This window comes from Nyctibius grandis, chromosome 17 (assembly GCF_013368605.1).
Source record: "Nyctibius grandis isolate bNycGra1 chromosome 17, bNycGra1.pri, whole genome shotgun sequence".
In the NCBI taxonomy this organism is placed as follows: domain Eukaryota; kingdom Metazoa; phylum Chordata; class Aves; order Nyctibiiformes; family Nyctibiidae; genus Nyctibius; species Nyctibius grandis.
This window is the reverse complement of record NC_090674.1, coordinates 10,304,109-10,325,094: the sequence shown is the minus strand read 5'-3', so window position 1 is coordinate 10,325,094 and position 20,986 is coordinate 10,304,109. Positions and strand designations below refer to the sequence as shown.

The following is a 20,986-nucleotide window of genomic DNA, read 5'->3' as shown; positions in this document are numbered from 1 at the left end:
TCAGTTCCCCAAAATTAGCCAAGTAGGCTATTTCTGTGCAGGAAAGTATTTTGGGTGAGATGGAGGACCTCAAGATAGCACGTGGTCTGGCAGACAGTTTTGTAGAATATTTTTCCTTCCCTAAGGTAAGTTTATTGTATATTTTTACATCTCAAAATGCAAATGCTTAATTCATGGTGGAGCAGTGCTGTGTGGGGAGATGGTGGAATCGGTGATGGCTAATCAGCAAATTGGGTGAATATACACAGGGTTCTTGATAATTTTCAAATTAAAAATGCGTCCTTCCCATACTGCTCTCCCTCCTGTCTTTCAAATGGAGTTTCTGTGCTTGGCTTTGGGCTTTTTTTCTTATTTCCCCCCAAAGGGTTCTGGTTGGAATTTTTTTTTCCTCCTTGTTTTCCCCACACAAACAGAAAACAAACCCTTTTACCACTCCCAGCCCCATTTTCCACTCCCAGCTTTTTGTTCAGAGCTGCTCTCTGGCAAGGGGAACAAACAGCTGTCTCCCTTGTCTGTGCCTACGCCGCTCCTTGGATGGCCAACAGGTCTCCCCTGCGGACAGCGCGATGAGCAGCCCTCCTATCAGTGGCTGACAAAAGGAAGGGAGAAGCAAGGGGGTTAGGCTGGCAGGCGCTGCAGCAGAGACACATTTTCCCTCCCTCTGCCAACGCTGGAGAACACCACAAGTCTTCGCTTGAATGTCAGCCCAAAATTTACCCTGAGCTGGGGGTTTTGCGCGTCCCTCAAACCCTCTTGGTGCCAGCAGCGTCGCTGTGCGGAGGGGTGAAAGGCAAGGCAGTAGCCGTGGGTGTTTCCAGCCCTCCTCGCTGTGTTTTGCCATGGTCAGTGAGTGCGTTTTGCTCAGCTGGCTTTAGATGATGAGGTTTGCGCCGTGCAGATCTGAGCCTTCCCTCCTCGGGGGAATTGGGCTGAGTGGTGGATGAAAGGGGGTGGGGAAGAAATAGGCAGGATTCGTCTAGGAAGTAAATGAGCTACGAGGGTGAGTCCTAGTCGCGAGGTTTCTCTTCCCTGTCCTTCCCCAGACTGGCTGTGGCCGCGTCCCTTCCCCTCGCAGTGCCCTTCTCTCACCGGTGACACGGACCCTGTTTCACAGGGGTGAGGGGATGCTCTTGAGACCTTGAGGCGGACAGTACTTGAAATACAAAGGTGTTTTGTTAAAGTAAAGCTAATGTTGGTGAAAGGAACTGCTTTGTGTGTCGTGGAGAATTAAATCCCTTTGTATAGGGAAACAAGACCATGCAAAAAGGTCTCATGTTCACCTGCATCCCTCTCCAGATCGTAAATGGGGCAAGGTGGGAGGAACTGCGATGTCTCTGACCTATTCAGTCGTTTAGTCTCACTCCTGATCTTCAAACAAAGAGCTGCCAGTGGATTTGGGAGTGCTCATTCCCCTCCGCTGGGACCTGGAAAGCCTTTGCTGCTTTTGTGTACGGCTGCTAAATCGCTGCCCCGTAGGGAATTGCTGTCGGCTGCTTTAAGCCCGGAGTTAGTGTCTTAGCCCTGGAAAGGCTCCCTCTTAAGCCAGCCTTTCCATGCCTTCAGTCTGAGTACAGTTATCTGCAGCAGATACACATCCCCAGGTTAAAAATGAAACAGGCTTGACCCCTCGTGTGTCTTCCTTTGTAATGTTCAAATTTGGTTTGGGGCTGAGCTGTGTCTCTGCTTCCTCCTGCCCACCCTGGTCTAACAGCAGCTGTCCTCAGCTGCGCGAACCTTAAACTTGATAACTCCCCTGATAGACTTTTCACCATCACTCCTGAGATTATGTGCATTAATTAGAGCATCCCTAATGCTAATAAGCAATGGGGAATAAGTGCCCTCTCAGTCAATTAATGTGGAAAGTAGTTCCAGTACTGGCATATACGTAGATTTATTTTTATCTTTGCGATAGAAACAAAATTGCTGAGTTTGGAGGAGCAGCTACGTGTATTTTGATGTGTGCTGGTTAAATAAGGTAGAGTCTAAATTGTGCTGGGTCACAGTGCAAAGCTGGTGGTGTGGCCTTCTTTGAGGTGGGCTGACGTGAACGAGATAATTCCCCCGTTCAAAGCCTATTTGCTTTGATAATTAGAAAAGTTTGCATGGGAAATTATGCAAAACATATGGAAAGCAAACAACTTTCCTGCTCCGTGGTTGTCTTTGAAGCAGCGGCTCACAGCAGAGTACCCCTGGCTGCTTCTTGGTCTAGGGGAGGGATGCAGCAAGGGCCACCACGTCTGTCATAGCTGGTCCAGGAGGACGTAGTCAGCTGGGAAACGATTCACAGGAACGCTCTAGAGATACCGAGCTGTTTTCTGGCTTCGACAGATTTCTCCTGGCAAACCTTGCTGCAGTGATTTAAGATATCCTCCCGGCTGACAAAGGTTACCATCTCTCTAGCACAGTCAGCAAAGGAGACAAAAGCTCACTCGATTTCGGTTCAGCCTCACAATCAAGTTCAGGTACTGGGAAAATGCTCTCCTCTGACTCCGAAGACTTTGGCTTGTTGCTCCAAAGCATGAGTACTTGAATTTCTTCCAGAACTAGTACATTTTGAGGTGGTTTTACATCATTCCTGGTCTAACCGGTTCTTCTTGATGCTTACAGATGCTGGACAGCTTTGAGTTCTGTCCAAGCACTTGGCATCTTTGGTATCTTTTAGGCACTGAGTTCAGCTGCTCAGTTATTCTGGTTTAGTGGGACGGGGGTCTGCAAACTCTCTGCCCTGCTCAATGCTTGACCAAAGAAACAGGGAACTAAGGAGAGAGCAGCTGAGCAGCTAAGGGCACATTCGCCCTCAAGAGATGGAGCCTGGAAGAAGCAAGTTTTGCAGCCGTCTACCAGGGGAAAAAGAAGTGATGCAACTTCTAGCAAGTCTTGCTGAACTGCTCCTCAAAATAAACAGGCTGTTGATGCCAGCGAAGGCTGGGGCAGCTGCTCCCAGGGGCAGTTCCCTGTCTGCCCCTTGGGCTCTGTTTTGCTCTTGAAGGTAAAGGCTGCAGCTCTGCGCCTGTTCCCATCTCCTCCCTGCACCCAGCTCCAGTGAGTCTGGTGCTGGCAGGACAGCCCTGGAGAAGAGCAACTGGCCACGGGAACCACTGTTGGTACTTGGAGAGAAGTAATTCACTACCTGCTGCCAGCTCTTTTTGCTGCAAGGTGCCAGGCCAGGAGTAGAAACCCAGGGATCTCTCTGTCTCGCCTTTCTCCTGACTGTCCTCCAAAATTAGCTTCATCCCTGTGCCTTGCCTTGCATGGATCCATGAGAAGTCCTGTCCTTCCTGATAACCACATGGAACTCCCACTCATGCCTCTGGTATGAGATAGTGCTTGGATTACCCCAAACCACCTCCAGCTCCATCAAAGCCCAGACTAGGTTTTTTGGGCAGCTGAGGAGGGCAGCTGGCACATGCTGGCTCTGCCATAGAGCCCCCAGGCATCTTGCTGAGCCACACACTCCCCCCTTCATGCACACACATCATTTGCAAGCATCAATTTCCTCTCCTCTCTCTCCCCACGCAACTCTACCAGGGATTTCTGCACAAAAAGAAGATGCCACTGACTCTCTTGACCTCTGAACTCAGCTGCCTCCCGGGAGGCAGAGGGCTGGGGCTGAGCCCAGCGAGGCGGGTTTGCAGCTGCCCTTGTGCCCTGAGGGGGGAGACATATGGGGGTGACAGTCAATGAGACAAGGAGAAAGGAGAGGAAATGTGTGTTTTCTTAGCGCCCGGCCTCCCAGCTCCTGGGAACTTTATGGCTCTGGAATATTAAGAGGCAGGAAAGTTAATTAATACTCAGAACAAAGCCGGAGCTGTTTGGCTTCTGGGAGAAGGAAGCAGTGGAGACAGGAAGAAAAAAATTGGTGTCTTCTTAAATAATTTGTTTTCTCTGTTTTATCAGCAGCTAAAATAGAAATGAAGCCCACTGCGGGGGTGAAGGGATTCGTTTTTGGAGACCAAAGAGAGAGATGTTCTGACCAAGGGCAGGAGAGTTTGCTGGGTGAGCTATAGGAACAGCTAGTGTTGCCTTGTTCAAGCTGGAGACAGCTTGGGACGTCGCAGAGCAGTCTTCGTAGGACCGTGCTCTCTGTCACTTCTCTAAGAAGTCACCATTTCTCTTAGCATCCTTCCTCTCCAGTCTGCCCAGCTTCTGCTGCCTCTCCTGTCCCCGGCGCTGGAGCCCAGCGTCTGTGCTTTGGGCAGCAGTGGCTGCAGCTGGCTGGAGTCGAGCTGTCCCGCAGATGGCCTTGCTGGGACTGTCCTTCACCCCCTTCACTCTTCCCTGATGGTCAGTGTTGCAGTGTGGCTGCGTTCAGCTCCCAGTTGGGCTCTTGCCTGCCTGACATCTAGCTCAGGATTTAGAGAGGCTGAGGTGTTGCTCTGTGTACCACTTTAAGGACACAGCCTCAAGCTTCGCCAGGGGAGGTTCAGGTTGGACATTAGGAAGAATTTCTTTACAGAAAGGGTCATTAGACATTGGAAGGGGCTGCCCAGGGAGGTGGTGGAGTCACCATCTCTGGATGTGTTTAAAAGCCTGGACATGGCCCTTAGTGCCATGGTCTAGTTGCCATGGTGGTGTGAGGGCAATGGTTGGACTCGATGAGCCCAGAGGGCTCTTCCAACCTGGTTGATTCTGTGATTCTGTGAAGGCATATACAGACAACCAGACCCAGTTTTCACAAGTGACAACTGCTTAGGCATGGGTTGTTCAAAGGAGAGCATTTAGCTTTAACTCCAAATAAATATATGGAGAAAACCTGCTACCTGCCACAAGAGCTGCTCCTCTGCGTGCCTTTGAAGCTGCTCTAGATCTGTCTGTGCTGAATACTTTAAAGACCTCTGAGCTCTGCGTGGCCTGTGCCTCGAGTCTCTCTGAAGTGGGCCTGAGCCCATCCTTTGCCAACGTAGACTGGCAGGTCTTTGGTCCGTGGACCAACAAGGTAGCTACAGACTTCATGGAGCCTTTGTGTGATGCTGCTGTCTAAAGGATACATCAAGTCCTGTTGCTCTGTCCAGTATCCTATGGTCACTCCCCAGTAGTCCTGCTGCCATGATCATTGGCAACTGCTTTCTGTGTCCTACCCATGAGCAGCAACGAGCTCCAGCTGAAGGAACGAAGGCAGCGTAGCTCAGGATAACTATTGCAGGAAGCAAGGGCCTTTGGCTGGCACCCAGCAGACATCTGAGTCCAGCATGTGTTTAAAATCAGGGTCTGACTACTACAAATAGGAGTGTAGGAACTGCCAGACTGGATCATGCCCAGGGTCCGTCTCTGCTGCTGCCCTGTCTCCGACAGCGACCAGCACCCACTGCTGCTGGGAAAGGCACAGAAGACCCTGGAGTGACCCCGCGCCCCAAATCCACGACGCCCTGATGGTACCTGGGCACCTCCTTCCCACACTGGGTACCATTGCAGCCATGCGCCCCGGCTCTGCTCTACCTTGTCCTCTCTCTGCGTGCAGCGAGAACATCCAGTCAGATGTCACCACCACCACGTCTGTTCTTCTGTCTGTCCGTCATCCAGCCAGTTGTGTGCATTCCTGGAGGAAAATACCAGAGCTAGAGGAAAAGGAAGGTAATTTAGGGAGTTACTGATTCAAGCTTGCTCTTCTCCAGCCTGCCTTGTGCAGCCCTGTGCTCCTGGGGCCCCGTCCTTTTATCTCCAGCCTCTTTTGCCTGCGTGTCCAGCCCAAGCGCTTGTGTGTGGTGCAGTTGCTCAGAGGAGGTAGAGGATGAGGGATGCAGGATGCTGCTTAGGACCTACAGCTCTCTGCTACCCAGGTGATCTTTCCCCAGTGCCAGCACAGCTTTAACAGTGAGGTTTCTGGGGCTAATCAAGATCGACACACAAACAAAACAGCATCTCTGCATCTCGCAGCCAGCAGAAAGGGAGAAGCAGATGGGCTAGAGGAGGCAGGGAGCTGCTGCTAAATGGATTGATGGAGAGGCCTTTAAGAGAGATGGATTGGAGAGGGAGCCGCTGGAGGAAAGGGCCGGGGCGGCCACGCTGCGAATGGGGCAGGGGCCCAGGGAGATGATGGGAAGGGAGAAAGGCCTGAAGATAACAGATGGATGGACACAAAGACTGGAAGGGAAGAGAGGGACAGATGGACAGGCAATAGAGAGAGTCAGGAGAAGAGAGGGATCTGAACGTAATTAGATTGGATCCGATTATGACAGACTCGATTAGAGCAATATTATGATCAGGAGCTTCTGTCGCTATTTGGCTTTTAGGGGGGAACAAAGCCAGAGAGCACGTGTGGAAGGGGGACGAGCAGAGGCGAAGGGAACCGGGAAGGATGAAAGGAAAGGGGCTCCTTGTGAAAGCTGTCAGTGGTGGTGGTGACAGATTGTCTAGTTATCGAGCACCGGGGCCGTCTGTCACCGACCGCTCACAAAACCTGCACTCAATAAAAGCCAGGGAGACAAAGGCGAGGAGAGGAGAGGGGCTATCGGAGCCGAGAGCTTCTGTCACTAGCCAGGCAAGCGTGCCCAGGGCGTGGGGAGAGCCCTGCAGATCAGGGGCCTTCTGTTATTAGTTAGGCACACGCACAAGTGAACACGGGTGTGCGCGCAGACACGTGTGCTGAGGGGTGCTGGGCCTTGCTCAGCCACCTGCCCACGTGTGCTCTGCAGCCCAAGTGTGCACGTGTGTGCAAACAGACAGCCTGCACATGCGCACACATCTGTGTGCTCTAACAAACTTGCCCAAAAAGGCCTTGAGCCCTGGCTTTGCAGGTCATCGTCACCCTGAGTGAAGAGTAACAGGCTGCCCAGGTGCTTCTCCAGCGTCGAGCCAAACAGCTCTGCTTCACAGAATCCCAGAATCAGTGAGGTTGGAAGAGCCCTCTGGGATCATCGAGTCCAACCATTGCCCTGACACCACCATGGCAACTAGACCAGGGCACTAAGGGCCATGTCCAGTCTTTTCTTAAACCCCTCCAGAGATGGTGACTCCCCCACCTCCCTGGGCAGCCCCTTCCAATGGCTAATGACCCTTGCTGAGAAGAAATGCTTCCTAATGTCCAACCTGAACCTCCCCTGGCCAAGCTTGAGGCTGTGTCCTCTTGTCCTATCGCTAGTTGCCTGGGAGGAGAGGCCGACTCCCACTGCGCTACAACCTCCCTTCAGGTAGTTGTAGACTGCACTAAGGTCACCTCTGAGCCTCCTCTTCTCCAGGCTAAACACCCCCAGCTCCCTCAGCCGTTCCTCGTAGGTCAGACCCTCCAGACCCTTCCCCAGCTTGGTCGCCCTCCTCTGGACTCACTTCCCGCACGCTGTGAAGAGTCTGGTAGCTGGAGCATCACCCAGATGAGCATCACAGCGTGGTCAGCAAGGCCTTGCGCTGTCTGTGCAGTGTCTGAACCTTCACAGCCAGCGCAGGCTGCAGCTGATGGTTGCAAGAGCGTGCTGCAAGCCAGATGTGATGGAGCTGGCAGCTTCCCCCTCCACAAACTGCACTTGTGTATGTCTGGATGAAGTATAACGGCATCAAACATGATGCTGTGGATGCTACGGGATCTCTGGTGGCTTGGCTGCAGGGAAGGCTCCAAAAAGACAGGGCTGCCATAGAAGACTTCACCATGAATGAGCAGCTGGGTGGTCACAGGCACACAGCGGAGCCCAGCAGCTTTTCTTCTGCAGAGGGTCCTTGCTGGAGAGATGGAGCACAGTCCCACCGTGTGCATGAAGGTACCAGTTGATGAGCAGGAGTAGTAATGCCCCCCAGGGACTCTGTCTTCCCAGTGTCTGTGAGTTGTGGCAGGGATCTCCTTCCAGGTCTCCCACTAGTTGTTTGGACGTGCAGCCCCTCGCTGTATAAAAGTTACAAAACTCGGGCTGGATCTGCTCCAGCAGCACAAGGGTTAAGGCTGCCTGTTTTCCCTGACAAGCCCAGGCCAGTGTGGTCCCCAGTGGCTTTGTACAATATGTCGCCTCATCTCCTGCCAAACACTGCCTCTTCTACTCCCTTTTCCTACCTCACCGTGCCCTCCCTGCATGCACGCAGGAGGCCTGGAGCAATGAGCCCAGCTCGGGTCCCCCTGGCCCCATCCACGGCTCCTCTCTCTGCAGCTGATCCCTGAACCTTGTGGGTTGAGGTGGGCAAGTCCTGGAGGACTTCATCCCCTCAGATGGAAACACCACAATAGATCCATCTGGGTCCATCAACCTCACAGGTCAAGCCAAAGGTAGGGAGAGATTTTTAAAAGCTGGCTGTGCTCCCACCAGAGCTGTGTTGAAAGGGAGGCCCAGGAATTCAGAGGTAACGAGGGGTTTCTGCAGGCTCGGGCTTGTGGGCTCCTGCGATTAAGAAACCTGGTTGGTTTTGACAAGGAAGACCAGTTTGTGCCAGCCAGGAAGTCGGGAAACTCAGAAGTGAAAAACAAAGCCAAGGGTCTCTTGTTCTCCTTCCCCCAAATCTCATCAGGTTTTGGCCAGCATTAGGATGTTTGAAGCTCAGAAGTTCTTGCTGAGGAGGTAGAGAATGAGGCAGCAGCCAAAATCCCAGGGACCACGGCAGCTCCCATGGGCTGGAGGTTCTGAGCAGGGACCAGGGAGGATTTCAGCCATGGAGGGGGGGAAATATTGGCTTGGATTGCAGGAGAAAGGTCTGGCGTTTCTCACTCTGCATCATCCCAGGGCAGAGTTAAGGTGACTGCGTTATGGGAAGGGGCCCTCGGCTGCTGGGAGCAGGCGCTGTGCTTGTGGCACTGCAGCCAGGCAGAGAGGGTTGTCCCGGGTTAGCGTGACCTGCCTTGGGGACAAGACGAGCAGTCCGTGTCCCCACAGAGCACTGTGCATCGCTCCCTCGTGGGGATCTGGGGTGGGAGGATGGGTCTGCCAATGCCTCAATTTAGGATTAAAACTTGAGCGGGGCCTGAAACCTGCCCGCTCGCCTGGATGCTGCACGCTGCGGTGGCCACAAGGCCAGCACAGACCGGGCCTGGCGTCCCCAGCGGGGCGGCCGCGGCAGCCAGCTCCGCTCCTTCCCTCGCCTCCTCCCCGAGCCCAGCCCGGCAGGATGCCCGGAGCAGCCCGGCATCAGCTGCGCAGAGAGGTGGGACCCTGCTGGCGTCCTGGCAGGGGGAGAGGAGCTGGCCCGGGGGTGGGAACAGAGGAGGGACGGGGAGCACAGAGCGAGGAATAAACACAAGCAGCTCCTCAGGGGAGATGGGGGGCCCAGGCGGAGAGGAGGGGGACGCGTGTGCAGGGGGATACGGGGTGTGCGATGGGGCTGGTGAAAGGGGTGCACACCCCTGTGGACGTGCTGCTCGTGTGTTCGCACGTGAGAGGAGCGATCGGTGCGTGTGAGAAGCGTGCGGGAGCTGCACGGCGTGCGTCGCGTCCCGCGCGCGCTGTGCACCGCGCGTGTTCGTCTCGGGGCGGATGTGGCGATTGCCATGAGCTCATTAGGCGAATATTGTTTTCTAATCGGTGCCATAGCAATGGGGAGGCAGCTCCTCGCTGCCACCTGATCCCTCTGCCTCGGCCGCCGCTCGCCCTGCAAACTCCCGAGACCATCTGCTGATCCGTGCCACGGGCTGGAGGCTGCCCAGGTGCCAGTGCCCATCACCTGGGCTTTGCCTGCCGGGCAGGGGAGGGGGCACCAGCCCCCAGGGCCTGGGAGGGAGGCGAGGGGGGGCCGTAACCTTCAGCACTTGGAGGAGGGAGAGGATGAAGATGGGAGAACGCACGCAGATGTGTAAGTGTGGGATGGGGGACACGGGGGTTTCAGAGCAGGGAGTTTCCTGATGATGAGGATGAACTAGAGCAGATTTTCTCAAGGCAGAGTTTGAGAATCTGAAATCGGAGAAGGGTGAGAGGCAGAGACCAAGTCTAACCCACAAAAGAGATCATTGTTTCAGGGTTAGAGGATCAGTGTTTCAAAGCAATACCTGGGTGTTCTGGGTGCCTCTTTCACTTTCTTTCTCTTTCCTCACCAAACTTTACTACAGGTGAATTTTACAGCAGCTCACAGGCAGGACCTGTGGGGTAGTTGTTGCTGCTGGTAGAGCCTGTCTGGGAGAGACTGTCCATGGTCCAGGCACCCACCAGTGATCGCCTGCCCCACACGTGCACCCCCAGACCCGTGCATCACGCAGCTGCGTGCACACGGACACGGCCCGGACACGCAGCCCAGCTCACACACGCACCCACGCCGCGGGGGCTGCGCGCCGGTGGGAGCCACCGGGAAGGCTGTGCCTGTGGTCCAGCTTCTTCTGCAGACGCTGCTCCTCGTCCCACCCCGGCGCAGGGACTTGCTTGCCTGGCTCTCTCTCCCTCTCCCCTTTCCACGCTCGCTCCCATCTCTCTATTTCTCCTTTATGAAATATGCATGGAGAACAGATGTTGCCTTCTCCCGGAGCACCCCCACCCTCCTCCCTCCCTCCCTCCCAGCCCACCACCTCCATCCACCCTCCAGGACCACATCCAACCTCCACCTCCCTCCTCTCCCGGGGGCTCCAACCTCCCACACAGCCAATGGCATCCCCTCTCTTGACTTTAATATTTATGAGGGGGGGAGCACCGGAGCGGCCAATGAGGCGGCCGGGGTCGGACCCGGCGTGCGAGGCTGGGGTGTATATATAGCGTCTGGGGCACATGCCTCCTCGGGGTGTCCATCTCAAGGCGTGGTGGCCCGCTCGCACTCCTGCCCAAGGAGTAGCATGCCTGGGTCCCAAGGCTACCGGGGGTCCCCCTGACCCCCCCAGGTCCATCCCGCCGAGCAGGGAAACTTTCTGCCTCCTCAATGGATGGATGAGCCAAGCGGTTCCTCCAGCCCTGGATTACTTTGAGCTTCGTCCTGCTGGAAGAGAAAAGCTGGAGCTCGGGAATGGTCATCGGCTTGGGGGTAAGGAGGCTGTCCTGGGGTGGGGGACGAGCACTCCTGGATGTTGCTGTGAGGTCTGGTGCTGCTGAAATGGCAGCGTGGCAGGTGGGGAGAGGGACAGCAGATAAGCAGCGTGGGCTGTGCGGGGAGGTGGCCCTCGGCACAAAGCCACGGGCTCTCTCGGGACGGGGGCTTGACCTCGCTGCAAGGTTTTAATGTCCAAACCCACCTTTGCTTTGGGCTTGGCGGTGGCACGGGGGATTTCTGATCAGGAAAAAGAAAAGGAACCTCCAGGCCTGAAGGTGGGTCCCAGACACACTTTGCGTGGCCGGGGAGCCTTCAAAAATTGTTACACTGCTGGGCTGGAGAGCGAGGAAAAGGGCAAGCGAGGAGGTGGGAAGCGTTGCTTCCCGTCGGGGGTTTAAGCGTTACTGGGGTTTTGCTGAAGGCAGGACTGGGGCAAGTGTAGGTTTAAAAGAGGTTCTTGCAATAGGTGAGTTTAGGAAGATGGCAGTTACGGTTCATCTGAAGGAAAGAGTGAAAAAAGTTCTTGAGGACTGGATTAACCCAGCGAAGGAGGAGTGGGATAAGGAGTTTATTTGGGTCCAGTACTCAAACCTGTCTTCGTGCAAATGGTCCAGCGTCTCCTGCTGACATCCTTCTGCGACCGAGATCCCCGTGCAGGGCTCCTGCCTCCCATGTTTGACACACTTCAAATTCACTTGCAAGGATGCTGAGACAGTGACAACAATGTGTCCCACAGCCTGTGCCCTCTGCGGGCCACGGCGGAGCGGTGAGTTGTTCCCGGGCTGCTCCTGGGCCAGGTCGTCATCCCTGTCTGCCCGAGGAGAAGGAGGTTTTGCAGCCTCCCCTACTGCAGGATGAAGCGACACGCTCGTGCCTTGGTGCTGGTGTCCAAGGAGGGGACAGGAGGTGGCGGTTTGTCTCCTTCCCTGTGCTGAAGAGATGGGGCCAGGAGGCAGGTGGGCTTCTCCACAGTTTCTTGCTGGGGTGGCTCACCTGGATGTGGGCTGCACCTCCAGGTGAGGCAGCACCTGAGTTTGCAGAGCAAGAGGAGAAACAGGCCTGTTGCTTTCAGAGCAGCAGCGGTGGGGCAAGAGGGAGGCAGCAGAGCGGTGAAGCTAGTGCGAGAGATCAGGTGCAGTTCCCCGTCCCCAAGAGCTGAGGAGAGAGTATTTAAAGCGAAGCTGCGCACACAGGCGCGGAGCTGCACACGTGGGTGTGATCCTGGATGTCCCCGCACCGACTCCTTGCCACGGCCCGGGAGCTGTAAGTGCAGAGCTGCCGTGGCACGTGTCCAACCCCAGGGCCGACCTTCCCTCCTTGTCCCGGCCCGGCTCCAGCCCCTCCGGAGCTCGCACTCACGGCTGGAGCAGCCGCCCTGCCCCGCTGCTGGAGCCGCCGCGGCTGAGAGCGATGCTCCGGGGACGGCTGTTGTGAGTGGGAGCGGGTGGCACTGCCAGCACGCAGGGAAACCTGGCCGTGGCGACGAGCCTCGAGCTGGCCACGGCGGGCTGCTCGGTGGCCAGGCACGGGCTTGCGTGGGGTGGTGGTCACCCACGGACACCCTGCTCCCGAGGGCAGGGCAGGAGTGCTCCATCCACCACCCAGCACCAGAAGAGAGGTCCTGGGTCTACAAGAAGGGGACAAGAGCAGAAGGAGAAAAGAAATTAAAGTGGGAGGGGAATGGAGAAGGTTAAACACGGTGCAGGAGTTGCGGCTGTAGTGGATGGCTACGGCAGACCTGGCTAATGCAGGAACTTGGGGTACGCGCTGCTGCGTTGGTCCCGGGCTGGTTTGTCTCTGAAGCTGATGGCAGGGAGAGCAAGTTAAACCCAAACCCAAACTCAGCCGTGCTCTAGTTTATTGCAAGGTCAAAGCCATGAGAGGGCATCTCCGTGGATCCCAAAAGCCACGTTTCCATCAGCCCTTCTGTCATCTCCAGGCTAAGGGCTTCGCAAGAGTAACTTTTTATTTAGGATTTGGGTGGTTTACTTGTACCCTCACACATAGCTGAAAGGTTTTGTGTTATAGAAAAAAAAGTCCAGGTTAATTTATTTAGTGAAATCTGAATATCACTGTGTGTGTGTGTGTGTGTGCACAGAGATGCCTGACTTGGGGTAGATTTATGAGCGTGGGTGTAAATATTGTGCATAAATGGACGTAGGATTCTCGCAGAGGAGTTTTTGACAGGGAGCATTTGCATGTATGTGCTGGGAAATGTGTCTGTGTGTATATGTACATGTGTGTGCACATGTATAAGCGTGCAAAGAAGCAACCACATGGGTTTGGGGGGGCGCAGAGGGGCTGTGCAGACATTTCTGGACACACTTATGGGGTTCCCTGTGTTTCTTGTGGAAACACACATCAAGGGCTCTGCTCCCCACCAGGCTTTTATAACGGGATGTGGACTATTTCTTCCCAGTCACCGCCTGTCCATATTCATTTAGTTTCCATTTCTCAGTCATATGGCTCATTACAAGCTTGTCAGGCCTGAGAGAGGTAATATGTTGTACATCTCTGCCTGGCTGCCTTCCCGGCCGGGCTGCGGCTCTTCCAGCAGCACCATCTGAAGTTTGTTCCCCTTCCCCTGCTCCACCCCAGCCCGTCCCTGCCTGGCGGGGGGGAAAGAAGTGCCTGCGGCAAGACCTGCCTTTCCCAGCCCTGCTCCCGGGGTGCCGGAGGCATCTGTGCGGGGCTGGAGCAGGGGGAGAAGGGAGAGGAGAGGCAGCTTTCCCGGCCGGCGGCGTCCCGGAGGGAGCGGGGAGCCAGCGTCTATTTGGACACATCAAGCAAAGCAGCTGTGTTGGGTTCCATATGTCGGGGGTGCCAGGATCCATGACATACGGGCTCATTTAGTATACAATGAGCCCCCCTTCCTCTCACCCCCCGCGGTCTGTTTTTCCCCTTCGCTCATCCACCACCTGTCATCTCTTCGGAGAGCCAGGAGAAATGGCTTCCACCTTCTCCCAGAGCCACCCCACCGGCTCCCGCGCCGCTGCCCGTGACCCCCATCCCAGCCCGGTGGGGACGGGCTGTCCCCTGCTCCGGCTGGGGCCAACGCCACGGGGCGGGTGGAGCAAACAGCCGTGCTCTCTCCCTCCGTCTCTCGTGTCCACCACGAGCCGGGCGATGCTGAGAGCCCCTGTGCTTGTGTTTTCTAGAGCCCGCGGGAGGAGTTCGGCTCTGACACCTGACGGCTCCGAAGCTGGGTCCTGCCACGGCCGCACGCAAGAGCCCGCGGTCTCTGCGCCCGCGCGGAGGATATTCCTTTATTTCTTTTATTTATATGCATCCTGCCACCTTTCTTACATTATTTATTGTGAAAGCTGCCGCCCGCCCAACGAGTCCTCCGGGGAAAAGGGAAAATTTTGAAATTCCCTTGCGGAGACGGTGTGTGATGAGGAGGAAGAGGAAGAGAATCACCAGGGGCTTGCTGTGATCCAGAGACCTTCTCCTTAAAGCAGAGCGGTTTTGCTTCAACAGTCGTGCCCGGGTCAGTCCGTCCTCCTGTCGTACCCCACCTCTGAAGCATCCGTCTGTCTGTCCACCCTGCTTCTGTGAAGATGATGCTCAACTCGGACCAGACAGAGATCGACCTGCCCCCGACGCACTCCGAGTCCGAGTCCGTCTTCAGCGACTGCGGCCGCGCGGGCAGCGTGGAGGACGCCGGCGGCGTGGGCTTGTGCGCTCAGTCCCGGGTAGCCGAGCCGGGCGAGGCCGTGAAGAAAGACCTGCAGCACCTGAGCCGGGAGGAGCGGCGGCGCCGGCGGCGCGCCACGGCCAAATACCGCACGGCCCACGCCACGCGGGAGCGCATCCGCGTCGAAGCCTTCAACATGGCCTTCGCCGAGCTGCGCAAGCTGCTGCCCACGCTGCCGCCGGACAAGAAGCTCTCCAAGATCGAGATCCTTCGCCTGGCCATCTGCTACATCTCCTACCTGAACCACGTGCTGGATGTCTGAGCCGCCCGGCCTGCGTCCGTCTGTCTGTCTGCCACGTCTCCTACCTGAACACGTGCTGGGCTCAAGTCCGTCTGTCCATCTATGACCTGAACCACATGTTGGGCATTCAAAATGCTGTGCCTGTGTTCATCCATCTGTCTACAAGGACCAAGTCCCCAGCTGTCTGCTCTACCCCCTGTCTGAACTATGTTCTCTATTTCCCCACCTCCAAGCCCACGTCTGTCTGTCTTTCCATCCTGCCTGAGTCAGGCTGGACGTTTGGTCCATCAGCCGTCTGTCTGTCCCGCTGGATCTGCTGCCTGAAGCCTGTGCTGGCCGCGTCTGCTCCCAGCTTCTGTCCGTCCTTCTGCTGCACATCCCACCGGTGCTGCCTACGGGATCCTGAACCCACGTCTGTCAGTCTGTCCACCACATCCACGATCCTGAACCCACGTCTGTCAGTCTGTCCACCACACACAATCCTGAGCCCACGTCTGTCTGTGCATCACCTCGTTTAGAAGAGCCACCAGAAAATGGACCTGTGAAACACTGCAGCACCAAGCAGCCCCGGGGGCTTGTCCATCTGTCTGTCTGCGCCTTCTGCCACCGGCTGCCCCACCAGCACGGCCAGTCTGGGCATTTTCTCTGTTTGCTGCTGCTCTGCCCCTGGCATCATGCTGGGCACTTAAAGACCCACGTCAGGACCGTCCTCTCCACAGCGGGCGCACAGCCCAGGAGCATCCTTGGGCACGGAGCAGCTCCTCTGTGTTTGCCCTGGCTTTTCACGCCCCAAAAGGAAGCACAAAGCGTGGTGCAGACCAGGTTCCCCTCGAGTCGGAGCAGAGAGGTGTGCTCCTTTGCTATGCTGCCCGCACGGTGCCCGGAGCAGCGCTGGCCCTGCTCCTGTGCCAGGCTGGAGCAGCACCCGGGGTCTCTCCAAGCCCCTCCGTTGCACGTCTGGTCTCCCCAAAGCTCAGCCCTCTGCTCCTCACACCCGTGCAGCCTGGGCTGTGCTGCCCAACCCTCCTTTGCACTAGGATGAGCGTGAAGCCCCCCTGGCCTGGCCCATTGCACCGACAGACACGACCACCCCGGGGCACCAGCCCTCCCCATGCAGCACTTCATCCCTCCCCACTCTTCCTCTGTCTCCCCCTCGGGAAAAAGGCCTGAGTGGGGTCCCAAGCGTGGCACGTGCCCCAGCACGGGGGGACACCAGCGCTCAGCTGCCCCAGGGCCACGTCCCAGTGCAAAGAGGCTTCACCCCGGGGTGCTGCGGGCCCGCCCGTTTACACCAGTATGGCACTGGTGCAGCGTGACCTCTTGCAGCACACGCTCGGCTGGGGTAAACTGCACTTTACCTGCGGGGTGCGGAGCAGCGGGGTTGGAGAGGGGAGGAAGCAGCTTCCAGCAGCCGGGGCTCTCCCCAGCCCCCCCTAAAATGGATCAGCACTTTGGGAGAGGGAGGGGAGCGGGAAGGGAAAGCAGAGCCGAGCAGCTGAGGGCACGCTGAGGGCATGCTGAGGCTGGAGGAAACTCGTTGCAAGAGTGAATGTTTTAGCTTGTTTTATGGGTGTTTGTTTGTTTTAAGAGTTCATTTTGCACTGGCAGTGGCAAGAGCACAAGCAGAGCCCAGGCTGAGGACCAGGACAGCGCAGAAACCCCTGAGCTGTGCTCAGAGCCGACGCTCTGGGCCGGGGGGAACGGGTCGGGGCTGCTCCTCCTCGAGCCTCGCCACGGGATAGCTGCTGGGGGAGATGGACTTTGGTGTGCCAGGGACGAAACGTTCGTGGTGAGAGGGTCAGGGCCGTGTCCTGCGAACACCAGCAACCCCCCAGAGCTGGAGCAGGGGGTCCCAGCGGCACCTGCCCCCTTCTGCCCTCCGGGGTCCCACCCTCCGCTTTGTGCCCTCCCGAGGTGGTGCCCGCTGCCTGTGCCAGGGGTCCGAGGGTTCCTGGGACCTCGCAGACCTCCCGGTTCCATCCCACCCCTCTCTCTGCCTTCAGCTCCCAGCGACGCCTCGCTCCGTACCTCATTTTCCCCCTCCCCATAAAAGCAGGGAGAACTACCTCTGTCTGGCAAAGACTCACCAGTAAGTGTGGGATCCCCGAGGGCCGGAGCAGCGGAGCCCGCAGCCGGCTCTCAGCAGGGCAGCGGCAGAGCAAAGCAGATCAGGGCAGCCCACCCTTCCCCTCCACTCGCCAGCCACGTCTCTGTGCCACGAGGATATTTATTGAATTAATTTATTGATAAATGTTATTATTTATTTGCTGTGTTGTGCACTTTTGGGAAAGGAAAAGTAGAAAACAAACAGAAAAATATAACGACCACGGCGGAAAACCGACCGACCCACCCTTGTACGCGGTGTGCCCCAGCGTGTGTTTGTCTTGGCTGTTCAGGCTGTGCAAGGATTTATTATTTATGAGTTCACAAGGAAGTCGGGGAGGGGGAAATGAATTAAACTGCCAGCAAAAGAGAGATCTTGAACTTGGAGTGCCCGGCTTCCCTTTTTCTTTCTTTTTTTTTTTTCTTTTAATCTTGTTTTTAACCTTCCTTGTGCTGTTGGGTGGTGGCAGATTCCCCACGCAGGAGCTGGTGTCTGCGGCCGTGCCTGGGGAAGGAGATGGTGGGAGAGTGGCCGTCACCCCCCGCCCCGGCCAAGGGACCACAACGTGTCCTCTTGGCACTTGAAGAGCCCTACCAGCACCGGCCGGGCTCGGGCTCGCTCGGAGCCGGGGTGGACACCATGTCTTGGGCTTTCCCAAGGTCTGCAGTCGCCGTTTGAGCCCAGGTTTGCTGGGAGAAGCAGACCCCAAGTAGCTCTGGTGACAGCAGAGGGATGAGGACGGCTGGTCCAGCCATCAGCATCTCCAACCACACCCAATAAACCACCTCCTCTCTCCTGCGTACCCTGGGAAATCAGTGTGGCCCCGGCCCCAACGTCACCCATCGCTTGACCGTGCAGAGCCCCCGCGGTCCCCTGCCCCACACCCCCACCCCTCTCCCCGGTCCCACTCACCCCCAGCTCTCTCCCCGCTTCCTTCACCCACCCCAGGCTGCGCGGGGAAGCAAGTTTGCGCCTCGTCTCCTTTGTCTGCGCCGATCCCGCGCGTCCCCGGGGGCAGGTTGCAGCTGTTCGCCGCCTTGCTCCAAATTTCTTCATATAATCAATTGGCCTCGGCTGCAGCTCGGCTCGGCGGAGATGCGTCAAAGGGGAAATAATAAACGGGAGGGAGGGAGCGGGGAGACTCTGCAGCATCGGGCTGCAGGGGCAACAGCGGCTGGTGGGGCACTGGAGGGGACCTCGGTGCACCCAGGGCCCCTTTTTGTCCCAGCTCGGGGGTTTCTCCCCAGCGTTCACCCCTGAGGATGCACCATATCCCCACCGCCGGCATCCACACCCAGCTCTTCTCCCAACCTCTCCAGCACCAGCCTCCACACGTGGAGGTTCACGTGGGACGGCCGTCTCCATCCCACCCGGGAGGTGGTGGTGGGGTTAGGGCAGCGAGAGCTCCAGCACCGGCTCCCAAACCTCGGCGGGGCCCGGTGTTCCCGGCTGCCAGCCCCGGCCCTGACATATGGTCCTCATTGTGCCTCGCACAATGGAAACACTTCATGCTAATTCAGATGCTGGTTCTGGCCTTGCTGTCATCTCCAACAGCTTGGGTCCCTCGCCTGCTCTTTGTGCTCGCGGGCAGGCGGGGTGACAGGCAGCTCCGCTCCTCCTCTACCTCCCTGGGCGCTTTCCTAGATGCTTCCCAACTCTTTCTCTATTCTCACAGCTATTTCCTTCCCTCTTCTTCCTCATACACATCTCCATCTTCCCCACACACGTCTCCATCCCTCCATCCATTCCCCGGCCTCCAGAGGACGCAGGTCCCGGTGCGCAGGGGAACATTTCACAATCGTTTTTCATTTTAAAACCCCCCCCCGAAAATAGTCCTGAAGGTGCAGATAAACACCATGAAACTGCTCAGCTGCTTCTCCCCGGCAGCATTTCTGTGTCCCTGCCCTGGGGATGATGAGGTGGGGACAGCTTCTGGCCCCCGGCCACATCCCTTCCTCTCCCCAAGAGGAGGAGCTGGGGTGGGATGTGACACCCCGCTTTGGGAAGGGGGAAGGACGCCCCTTGTCTCAGGCTGCTGCCCCAGAGCCAGGCTGCCTGCGTGTGCCCTGGTCCCCTCGGGGATGTCACGGCGGGCCCCAGCTGTGTCCCCAGCTCGCCTGCGCGAGGCGGCACTGCCATCTGCTGGGTCCCCACCGCGGGGCCCTGCACCCTCACACCACACCCCTGTCACCCCCCAGGCTGGGGACCCCCGGAGCAGCCCTGTCCCCTGTGAAGGGACCCACCACAGGGGCTGGGACCAGGACTGGAGCAAGGGACAAAGGCAAATGGCACCTGTACGCACGTGTGGGACCTTCCCAAGAGCATCCTCCGTGACCCATCGCTGTAAATTCTTCCCTGTGAGGGTGGTGAGAGCCTGGCCCAGGTTGCCCAGAGCAGCTGTGGCTGCCCCCTCCCTGGCAGTGTTCAAGGCCAGGTTGGATGGGGCTTGGAGCAACCTGGGCTGGTGGAAGGTGTCCCTGCCCGTGGCAGGGGGGTGGGAACTGGCTGGGCTTTAAGGTCCCTCCCAGCCCAAACCAGTCTGTGATTCTATGATTCATTCTATGAAATGCTCCTTTCGTGCTTGCAAGAGCCGGGCGCGAGGGCACGTGGTGGGGCAGCGGGGGCGGTTTGGGACCCGATCCCGATCCCAGCAGCCTGCGGCCCCAGGACTTGCAACCAGGTCAGACAATCCTCTGTGGGGCTGGGTTAGATGCTGCTGATCCTGCCCGGGGCAGGGAGGGGGCAGCCACCCTGCACCCCGCTTTCCGCAACTCCCAATCTCCGGAGTCACCTGCCTGGAGCCTCTGTCCCCATCCCTGCGGGGTGGAAAGCTCAGCCCTGACGCCTTGGGACCGACGGGCGTTGGACCTGTCTGGGGTCCGGTTGTTCGTGTGTGGGGCAGCTCTGGGCAAGGAGGGGTGTCTGGGGAGTGTGAGGGGACACAACTGCCCCCCCCTCTGCTCAGGGGTGTGTATGAGGACTTCTCAAAGGCCCTGGTTCTTCCCTGCTCTGCAGAAGGTCATTTCCAAGACCAAGGTGAGACAGAGCTGGTTCTGGGGCCTCCTTCGGCCCAGGAGATGGGTGGGAAGCACCCAGCACCCTCTGCACTGCTGGGCACCTCGCAGAGCCGGGCAGGCTCCTCTGTCCTGAGAGCAGGGTGCGGAGGGAGGGGACAGTCCCTGTAAATCACAAGGTGGAACAATGCGGCCCTTCCCAGATGGCAGGGAGGCTCCGGCAACCCCAGCTCGCCAGGCATGAGCTCCAAGGGCCCATTAATCACTCCCAGAGCCGGAGCGGGAGCGAGAGGACAGCCCGGGGCAGCTGGCTGCAGGGGGAAGGGAGACCAGAGGGGGCCCACAACCGGCAGCGATCCCCCAGCCCTGCTGGGTCCCCAAACGTGGCCGCAGCTCCTGCACCCCCAAGGTTACACCTCAAGGCTGCTCCAGTGACTCACAGAGCCCATTGAACCATGTGGAAAGGCAGGGGGGGACTGACCCCCCAGCTCTGTGCCAGGAGCTGGGGAACCAGCACGGGCTGGGATCCACCTCCCTCAAGTCCCCACGGCCAGTGCAGGACGCAGCACCGTGTCTCCTTGCCATTTCACAGGTGGAGGCAGAAAGAGACCTGGAGCAGCGCCGAGGCTGCTCAGAGGCTGGAGCTGGGCTTCCCCGTGACACCTGCAGCGCGGAGCCCAGCGGAGAGGTGGGAAATACACCGTGGGGTGGGTGTCACCGGCTGAGCTGGTGGGACACCCCGGGGTGGGAGCCGCAGTGGTGGCTCCTGGACGGGCTCCTCCATGAGAGCCACGATCCTCGACAAGACAGGAGGGACAAGCTGACCAGGCCCCAGGGGTCCCTCCCGAGGTGCCCCAAGCTCCGTCCTCCCGCTGACAGCTCTGGCTGCCCTTGCCCTCCCTTCCCTCTGACCCAGCAGCTCTCACCCAGCTCAGCCTGGACTGGGCACTGCTGGATGCTGCGGAGAGGATGTTGCCGGACACTACCCGCCCGGTGCCTCGGCTTGTGGGGCACATGCCGGTGGGGAAGGTGACCCAGAGGGACGCAAAACACATGGGCTGAGCTGTGCCAGGGCT

General features: G+C 57.8%; 1 protein-coding gene across 1 annotated transcript; it reads left to right on the top strand.

Annotated features, from left to right (window-relative positions):
• Positions 1-14,414: 14,414 nt before the first annotated feature.
• NHLH1 (nescient helix-loop-helix 1) lies at positions 14,415-14,813 on the top strand. Its single transcript, XM_068415162.1, has one exon. It carries the CDS (start codon positions 14,415-14,417, stop codon positions 14,811-14,813), a length of 399 nt encoding a protein of 132 aa, XP_068271263.1.
• Positions 14,814-20,986: the final 6,173 nt, after the last annotated feature.

What these genes read in the sequence shown, in the direction of transcription:
- NHLH1 (XM_068415162.1), top strand. Translation starts at nt 14,415, where the DNA reads ATGATGCTCAACTCGGACCAGACAGAGATCGACCTGCCCCCGACGCAC.